Source organism: Plasmopara halstedii, assembly GCF_900000015.1.
Source record: "Plasmopara halstedii genome assembly, contig: Scaffold_287, whole genome shotgun sequence".
Taxonomy (NCBI): Eukaryota; Oomycota; class Peronosporomycetes; order Peronosporales; family Peronosporaceae; genus Plasmopara; species Plasmopara halstedii.
Window position 1 is genome coordinate 293,524 of NW_020187208.1, and position 8,865 is coordinate 302,388.

At 43.8% G+C, this 8,865-nt stretch overlaps 3 protein-coding genes across 3 annotated transcripts in view; 2 read left to right on the forward strand and 1 right to left on the reverse strand.

Moving 5' to 3' along the window:
- The window catches only part of PHALS_04952 (60s ribosomal protein l27), a gene marked incomplete at both ends in the record, with an annotated part of 939 nt that extends 130 nt beyond the window's left edge, over positions 1 to 809 (reverse strand). Inside the window, 4 exons of the mRNA XM_024722671.1 lie at positions 23 to 68; positions 133 to 364; positions 442 to 557; positions 802 to 809. Of these exons, the coding sequence (XP_024573724.1) occupies positions 23 to 68; positions 133 to 364; positions 442 to 557; positions 802 to 809 (402 nt within the window). The remainder of the gene's footprint in view (positions 1 to 22; positions 69 to 132; positions 365 to 441; positions 558 to 801) is intronic.
- A 380-nt stretch (positions 810 to 1,189) lies between these two features.
- Positions 1,190 to 6,420, forward strand: PHALS_04953 (hypothetical protein, variant; the record flags this gene model as incomplete). Its single annotated transcript, XM_024722672.1, has 22 exons — positions 1,190 to 1,895; positions 1,966 to 2,432; positions 2,510 to 2,680; positions 2,755 to 2,835; positions 2,888 to 3,019; positions 3,086 to 3,183; positions 3,248 to 3,350; positions 3,410 to 3,451; positions 3,503 to 3,904; positions 3,972 to 4,310; positions 4,386 to 4,411; positions 4,472 to 4,579; positions 4,650 to 4,704; positions 4,784 to 4,882; positions 4,940 to 5,244; positions 5,303 to 5,432; positions 5,501 to 5,704; positions 5,762 to 5,893; positions 5,956 to 6,006; positions 6,065 to 6,136; positions 6,203 to 6,331; positions 6,400 to 6,420. 22 exons carry the CDS (start codon positions 1,190 to 1,192, stop codon positions 6,418 to 6,420), a joined length of 3,873 nt encoding a protein of 1,290 aa, XP_024573725.1.
- Positions 6,421 to 6,758: 338 nt separating this feature from the next.
- On the forward strand, positions 6,759 to 8,176 carry PHALS_04954 (SPRY domain-containing proteins; the record flags this gene model as incomplete). Its single annotated transcript, XM_024722673.1, has 5 exons — positions 6,759 to 6,997; positions 7,073 to 7,189; positions 7,245 to 7,653; positions 7,716 to 7,962; positions 8,019 to 8,176. The coding sequence occupies 5 exons, from the start codon at positions 6,759 to 6,761 to the stop codon at positions 8,174 to 8,176; spliced, it is 1,170 nt and encodes a 389-aa protein (XP_024573726.1).
- Positions 8,177 to 8,865: the final 689 nt, after the last annotated feature.

Here is an 8,865-nt window from a genome sequence, read left to right on the forward strand (position 1 = left end):
GTTTCTTGAAGAAAAAGCTGACCCCTGCAGCTTTCTTCTCTGACTTGCACGCGGCCTGGTTTAGGTAGCTTTACATTCATAATAAAATGTCAGGCTAGCCAAATAGAAATTTTTGTTACGGCAAGAACGTACCGCTCCTCAAAGACCTTCTTTATGGTCTTGCGCGACTCAATGCGGGTCTCTGGGTTGGCCAGCACTTCGTCGTCAAGGACCTTCTTCAGGTCAATATCAGCGACGTAGCGAGTGGGCATAATGTGGTTGTAGTTGACATACTTGACAAACGGTTTGACCTTAGAGCGCCTCAGCAACTTGGCCTTGCTCATCGCACGGGTTACCTTGCGCGGGTAGCGATCAATACCAGCAACTGCACAATCAGAAAAAATCGAAAAAACTGTAATTCATTTTTCAACAGATCAGTGTACCCTGTAACAAGTATCATACCAATGGCATGGCCAAACTTGCGGTCTCCCTTGCCTTCGTCAAACGTCTTCACAACGATAGCTTTGCGTCCAGCAAAGCGACCATTGAGCAAGACAACAACCTTTCCATTCTTTACACTACAGAGCGTTACACGATCGAATCAGAATCATATATTTTTTTCTGCTGCATCATGCCCCTGTCGCCTCTGCGCTGCATTTGCTGTACAGTACATCCATTTCGTGGTTAAGCTCAATGAGCGCGGCATTTGTCCACCAGCTCTTATCCCACATTTAGTCTGTTTTAGAATCCAGTATGCAGCACGGAAGCGCAGCAGGCACAGATGTCTCAATCTTCATTTCACTTCCTTGACTAATTACTTACATGCCCATGGTGTCTTGGGAGTTTTGTAGCAGTTCCGTACTGCAGGTGTTTTGGCTTGAAAGCACCTGTCAGGTCCAACCACTCGAGCTTCAGCATCTGATTGGCTCTTTGCATTCAATCGCGGTTCGATTGACCGTGATTTGGAAAGGGACGCGGACCGGCAATAAATTTCAAGCAACATAGCGTGGGACACACTATGTTGCAGTCGCACATTCATTCTCGCCGGCGCATATGATGCGTTCTTAATAAATGAGCGGTTTCGCCACAGTGAGCTTCACTATTGTCGACTAGTATATATAATAGCCGCAACAGCAAGACAATCACAAGTTTGAAGACTGTTTCGTGGTTGACTTTGTTCGATAGAGCACAACGGAGTCGACTAGAGATTATGACGTTCACGCGTCCGAAACCTGATCACAAATCGCCTGTGGTGCAACAACAATCTTTACGGAAGCTTAGCGAAATAATGCATTCGAGCTCAGAAAATCAGGGCTGTGCAGATTGCTCATCGCGTTTTAACGACACTATTTGGGCAAGCACGACTATCGGTGCTTTTCTTTGCATTCACTGTGCGGGTGCTCACCGCAAACTTGGCGTTCAATTATCGAGGGTAAAGTCCCTCCATCTCGATACTTGGACCGACGAGGAAGTTGTAGCAATGAGAGGTGGCAATAAACATGTCAATGAAATTTACAACAAATTTCTTGACAAGTGGCTTAAGGTGGACCCGTCACTGGAGCTCTTACCTTATACTACCACAGATGCTCGTGAAAGGTTCATTCGTGCGAAGTACGAAATTAAGCAGTTCACTAAGATGCCTGATAAAGATAACCGAGAGATTCAGCCAGAAAGTACCGATGAGCTAAGTGCTGGTTTAGGCGGCGATCAAGTCGGAGCCATGACGCTTGATGAATCTCTGAATTCATCGTCTAAACCCCTAATGGGCCAGAAACAGCAACAAAGACCAGGCAAAACTCATAAATTAAATGTTGATCCTGCATCGGTTAAGCCAGGAAGTGTTGTGGAAGTGACAAAGCGTTTTCTTAACTATTTTGTCGTGCTTGGCCGCGGTGCATTGATACCAGACCAAAACAGTAAGTGTTTGTCATGACTCGTGGAGAAGAAGGGTGATAAAGCTTAGGTTTTGTTGTATGTTTTAAATAGTTGAAAAAACGGCGAGCCCAACTGACATTCGATTTTTTCCGGCTGTACTTGACATGTTCCCCGATACGCTTCGAGACTCACCACTGCAAGCACATATTGCTGAATTTGCATTTCCGGAGGGATTCTTTCTAAGCAAATCTTACATTGCACCAGTTTTGTTTTCGTTTGTTCTTACAAATGTAAATGGCATCAAGATTTACGCTTGCACACTGAGATTTTACGAAGAACTGCACCCGCTTGAAGTCGTGTCATTGATAGCTCCGCATTGTCATCTCCAACGCCACCGGCGGCGACCCTCAGGTAGCCCTAAAAAACATGATGACAATCAGCGCGATCTGTTGCCTCAATGGGTTCAAGATCTTTCGGGAAATACAACAACTTCGCCTGGGCCAGTGTTTTGTCCAAAATGTATTTTAGTTACTTCACATTACCCCTATTTTTCAGCCTTTCGCCAGTTTCTTCAACAGGTAGCGATTATACGCTCAATCACTTCTGTGAGAAGAAAGATTGTTAAAAATGCGTTTATATTTTTTAATCTTCTTAGATTTATCGAGTGACGCTGTCAGAGTCTCCAATGCCAATCGAAAGGTACATTGCGAATTTTTTGGTAGAAATTCCACTGCCACCCCCGGGTCGAATTCAAGTTCAGCTGACTTTACCGGATCGAAATATCATGATTTCTCGCCCTCCAAAGAATGATTTTCCTCTTGCAGATGTACGCAAACTTTTGTTTCGTTCGCTTCCTAGTCATGGCTAATATTTGTGCCACATACGATGAAACATGTCCAGTTTTCGTTTCGACCTCTTTTTCAGGTCTTGGACCTTAATAATGTGCTTTTGGTTTTTTCGTGTGTTGCTTTGGAGCTGAAGGTATTATCTTCATATTTTTTATAGCAAAGGTCTCATTTAGTGTGATATTTAGGTCGTGCTATGCTCCAAGTATGTTGGGCTTCTCACACCTATTGCTGAGGCTCTTCTGGCGATTTTGCTGCCACTGTCATGGCAAGGAGCCTACATCCCAGTGCTCCCGACCTCTCTTCTTGATGTAGTTGACGTTAGTCGAAACAAGAAAGTTGGAGTGCTCAAATGTGATATTGATGGGATTTTTTTACAATTGCAGGCACCGATCCCTTTTCTAGTTGGCACTCACTCGGATTGTTTAAAACACGTGACATGTCAAACATCTGGCGTTGTCTTTGTCGATCTTGACCACAACCGGTTAGTGAGCACGTAAATTTTTATCAAACGGTGTTCCGTCTTAATGAGGTCGCTTTACTATCAGTGTCATTCCGGCCGTAGATAGCTTGGGCAAGACTATCACAATTCCGAAAATGCCAGATCGAGAAGGATCAAAATTACGTGCAAAATTGGCAGAAGTTGCAAATGTACGCCCTCCGGTGATTTTAAAAAAGGCTTAGCTAGATTGACAACAATGCTTTTATAGATATTCGATCCCTATGCTGCAGGAATCAGCCGAGTAGATTTGGTGCGTGGTCTGCCAACTATACTTTTTGTATGCTTAGCTGTTATCCTGTAGGCCTTTCCGAACGAGGAATACCTTGAGCCCATTGGCAACTTTGCTTCTGACCACGGGCAAACGATACCTCTTTCGCCTTCTTTTTCAGAATCGTGTATGTCCGACTCTTTGCACTCACATTATGCGATCGGCAAGATCAAGCGAGGAAGAAAATCAAATTCCGCTTTCAATCTTTCGTTGTCATCTCTGTCCCCAGTCTCTACGGCATTATTACCTCAATCAATTCCTGGACTTGATCGTCACATCGTCATGGTATCAGCGATGCCATCAATTGACAACGATGCAAGCGGGGGGCTTACCGACACCCGATACAACGAAACAGAGCATTTTTCTGCCAGGGGTGTCCGCACAGCCTTTTTACGTTTTTTCGTGACAATCTTTAAGAAATATGCGAGCTACTTGGTAGAATTTGTCTTTAGTGCCGGGTGTCAAGATAGAGTAAAGGATAACGATTATTTGTGGACTGTAGGAGCCTGCTCCGCAAGGACAGCCGGAAACACCAGCACTTTTTGAGAGCAAGCGGTTCCTCCACGACAACTTTGATGCTGCATCTCGTCCTTTCGTTGCGCAGCTGATTGCAACGCAAATGTTCGATCGTTTCATTGAAGACCGTGTCTACAATTACCAACTTCCAGAAGTGCTTTTTTTTGACCAGTCGATTAATCAGAAGCTTAATCGCTCACTGAAGATTGGAAAGAAGAAATACGATTGCAGTTTCTTAGAAGATCGCTCGGAAGACATCCAAGAAACGTTTATTGCACCACCTCCGTCAAATATCGGCCTTCCTGATAACGGAACGGTTTACAAGGTACGATGCACATCGTATGCTCTCGCTAGGGTGTTTATTTGCTTCAAGATATTTACTTGCTTTTAAAATGGGCAGTATAAAGCATTTCCCCGACTGAAGAAGTAAGTTTATATTCGAGCCTTCATCCAGGCGCCAGAAATGTTACTTTTTTATTTGTTCAGAAATTTATTTGGCAACGTCAGAAAGCCTCGTGAACTGTATAGTTCTCGGGAGCAGCAGCGTAATGTATCTCGTGTGAGTTTATACTATGGAATGTTCAAGACGGCAAGGTGAATGTCTAAGCACAGTTGCTTAAGTCAAATTTGGGGTCATTGGATTCAACTAATCGTGACAATGTAGGTCATTTATCGGAAATGGCCCGAGCTGGGAAACCACACGTCATCTCATCATCACTGTACGCCTGCTAGTTGCTTGTAACTTGTAACTGGACAAAGTATGTGCTCAGAATCTTACAAGGAATGGTAAATCGACAGCTGCAAACACAGTTTCGAATGTACAGTGCAAGAAGGAAATATTGTAGAAAAAGAATTGCTGCAATATCGATTCAAAGATGGGTAAATGCGCAGATAAAGGTTGTAAATCTCTTAAGATATGGAGACTGTCCTATACTTATCGACTGTTTGTTATAGGGAAGAGATGATCGACAACACTTTTTAGCGCTAAAGAATGGAGCGATCATGATTCAAAAAATCTACCGCACACATCATGCAGTCTTGAACTTTCGAAGGCAACGTGTGGCTCTGCTCAAATTACAACTTTTGGCTAAGGGCTATATAGTCTACGCACGCTATCGGCGCATGATTCGAGGCTTCTATTGCCTCCAAGCACTATGGCGTGGAAGCTTTTACAAACGCAATTACAAGAAACTGAAATCTCAGGTTGTTCGGACTCAAAGCTGTATCAGAGGCTTCTTATCTCGACAGCATACGACTAAGTACGTGCTTTGGCATGAATGTCCTTCTCTTACGCAATGTCTCACCATGTAATTACAGGTGGAAAATTGGAATACTAGAGGAAAGTCGCCGAACGGTTTATGATTTGTGGGAATTGTGTGATACGCCACTGCTACATCGATCCAAATTCTGGCTCACCTACAACCGAACAGACTTTTTCACTATCGGAGTAAGTTTTGTTTAGCCAAATACAATCGCAAGGTTGAGGTTTAGAAGTATGTCTGTGCGTGAGCTTAGGTCTTTCATGAGGAAAAAAATCGGCTGAATGCCTGTTTCTCTGAAGGAAAGTTACTTCCAATGACTCCGGAACTGCGCCGGCATTTTGCAGTACATACACAAAACAGGAAAAAGGAGAATGAAGTTCGCTTATCTCGATTTACTGCCATGAAACACATTTTGAACTCGAGAGGGAGAGGTCATCAGAAGACTTTGAAGGATGTTGTAAGTAAGAAAGATTTTCAGCGCCACAAATGGAACTGACGACTTTAATCTCGACAGGCTACCAAAAGAATCAAAGAAGAACGGGGCAACATATACAAAGGACTCAAATACCACACTCAAGCTTCCGCAGTAGAGGAATACTATCTGAGAATTGGAATTGATCTACACTCGAAGAAAAAAAAACGAGAGGTTTGTTCACTATCACCCTTTTCTAAAATTCATGGACAGTAAGATGAATCAAATTTTGACAGCTGGCGGCACTGGTTTGGACCAGCTATAAGACGGCAGATATCAGTGCTGAGGTACACTTTGTTTATAGCGTTACCAAGTATCGTGACAATTACATGCGTTGCTATATAGGTAGTCATATCCACGTCAATAAGTTCTGACCAAGCCAACCCACTCCCAGCACAAATTGACCATCAAAAGCAGGTTTGCAAATTTCTGCAAGATGTCGCATGCAGATCTCATCAATTTCTTACAAAAGTTATTTTATAGCTTCGCCTTCGCGACGATCTTGCGTTCACAGTCAACGCAGCACTAAAGTCGATTCGAGTCTCCGCTCCATCTTCTGCGTCGTCACTTTCTTTGTCAAACAGTCGTACAATTGCCGAGTTGCAAAACCAGGTGCGCATGCTCAAGCTGCAAAATTACCGACTATCAGACGAACTCATAGAGGCTCAACGCGAATCAAGCGAACTGCGTGTAAAAGTTGAAGCTCGAAAAGTGCGGCAATATCTACATCGACACCGTACACGCTCCTCGAGCATATAAAATGGTATAAATTGAAATTTAGCAAAAATCGTTTATCAGTGTCAAATTATTTGTAGTGGCCACGATACGCCATGGTATTATTTCGTATTTAAGCTTTATGGCGCTTTTTTTACTTCTAAGTGATTGGACGAATTTGCATTTTTTATGATGGACATGCTCGTTATATACTTGATTTAGAAGGTGAGTAGTTAATTCGCTTGACATAAATAGGCCTACCACCAAGAAGATGATTTTAAGCCAAATCTGATAATACTCGTATCACACTCTCAAATTTTCTAGTATGGTAACCAGTCTTTCAAACCTAGGCTACGAGACTTTGGCGTACATCTTGACATTCGCCTTGCCAAGCGACGTCGAATCAATCACTGTGGCTTCACCTGTGGTCGCCCGAGACGTGATTCCGTTCTACCCGAGCATATGGGAGCATATCTTTCGTCAGCGCTGGGAAGCGTTAAACTTTCAGTTGGACGGCGACGTGCCGGTGCAAATTAACAAATATTTGGATGCCCTCTTCCCTACGTCCGTTATTGACTACCAATATATATGCATATATGGAAGAAAAACCAGGAGCTGACACGATTGTTTGGTATGCAGCTCGTGTACTTTAAGTCGCAAATTGCAATTGCTGACCCATGCCATCAAACCCGTGCCTTCCTTTGCTGATATCAGGCAGACACAAAAAGCTTCAGGTTACAAAAAGGCTGATCACAGGTGTTGCTTCCATTTTCTTAGCTGGAAGTGATCTATTCTAATTAGCTATCGCTAGAATTATTTCTTTAGATGCACCATACACAAGTCAATTGAAACCTGTCGACTTTGCTCTAGATGGCGTAGTTCTGGGAGACGATCGATGTGTTCGAGCGAATTTGCCATTCTTGACCACATTTTACGTTGCAGTTATCAAGCGGAACTTACATGAAGATGGTCATGAAGCTGGACAGTCACGACCAGTATACGAAGTCGGCGTAGTCTCAGGAGGATACTTCGAGCTTAGCTTGTCGAAACGCCAGCATCGAAATATAACAAATCTTTCTGAACTTGAACATGAAGCTATGACGTCAATTGGTCTCGTGAGCTCAAGATTTCCACTGGTGGGCAAGCAACCAGGATGGACCCGAACTTCATACGGATACCATGGTGACGACGGCTGTTTCTACCACGGCACTTCGTTTGAGGTTGGTGATGATCGGTGGTGATTTAAGCCTTTGTTGATATGATGCTTATCGTGATGTATCAGCTGGGCCGGCCTTTAGGTCCGACTTTCAGGGCTAATTGTACAGTTGGGTGCGGCATTCGCGTTGACATGAGAACCGGAGCAGCTCAAGCGTTTTTCGCAAATAACGGCAGGCTCATTCATGGTGGAACTCATGGAGCGTATATGGAGTGTGAGCATCAAGAGTGGTACCCAGCTGTTGGATTGGACTCATATGACGCGTTGCACTTAAACTTTGGACAAGAGCCGTTCAAGTACATTACGATCGCAGGTACGCTTGTAGAAATGCTTTGCTTGAACGAGCCTGATTTGGTGATGCCTGTATAGATGAGCTCTTTAGACAGTGCATAGACATGGGAAATGTCGTGTCGAAACACCTTCAGTGGCGTGAGTTAAGTGATACATGCGTCGCGGCCAAAGACGTCGATAATGATCTGGATTCGAATGTTGAAATTCCTCGCAAGCGCAAATTTCTTTTAATTTAATCAAGGATCTGGAAATGCTTATCCAGGACGGGCTTCTTATCCTTTCAAGAAAGATGACGTCTCATCAAGTAGTTGCTAAAGATGTAAAGGCGACGGCTGTTGGGCGCTTTGACTGCAAATGCCAAAATAGTGCCGATTGGTTTGCGTCCCTGACCTGAAGAACCTTGTCCTGCACTGCGATTGCATGTCGGTTAGCCTAGTTGTTTAGGCCGTCGCTTCTTATAAATTCTCAAATTGAATATACGCGTTGGTCGCACTTCTAGTCAAACCAACGATCGAGTCGTGGAAAAGCTGTATCCTCTGGATGGAACATGAGACGATCGATCGAGTATCTAAAATTCTAGGCTTTCTTAATTAACGGATTTTCCCGATTAGAGTCCATCCCCGAATAGAGCCCTCAAAAATAAATTTTACAATATCCACTACCCCGCTATAATGACTTCAGATGACCTGACAAAAATCAAGGACGAATAGTATGGACGATTGCCACCACAGAAATTTCAACATTTCATTTTGTCATCGACTTGTGGCACCCTGTCACTACTGATATGTATGGCGGAACAGCGCAACGCCATTCCGATGTGGCGAAAGCAAGAGTTATTTTTTGGATTGAAGAACATGGCGGGCGTGCGCCCAGTAGAGCCGTTGCCCATTTTCGATCGCTCGGTCTTGCTGTGGATGGTGCCGCA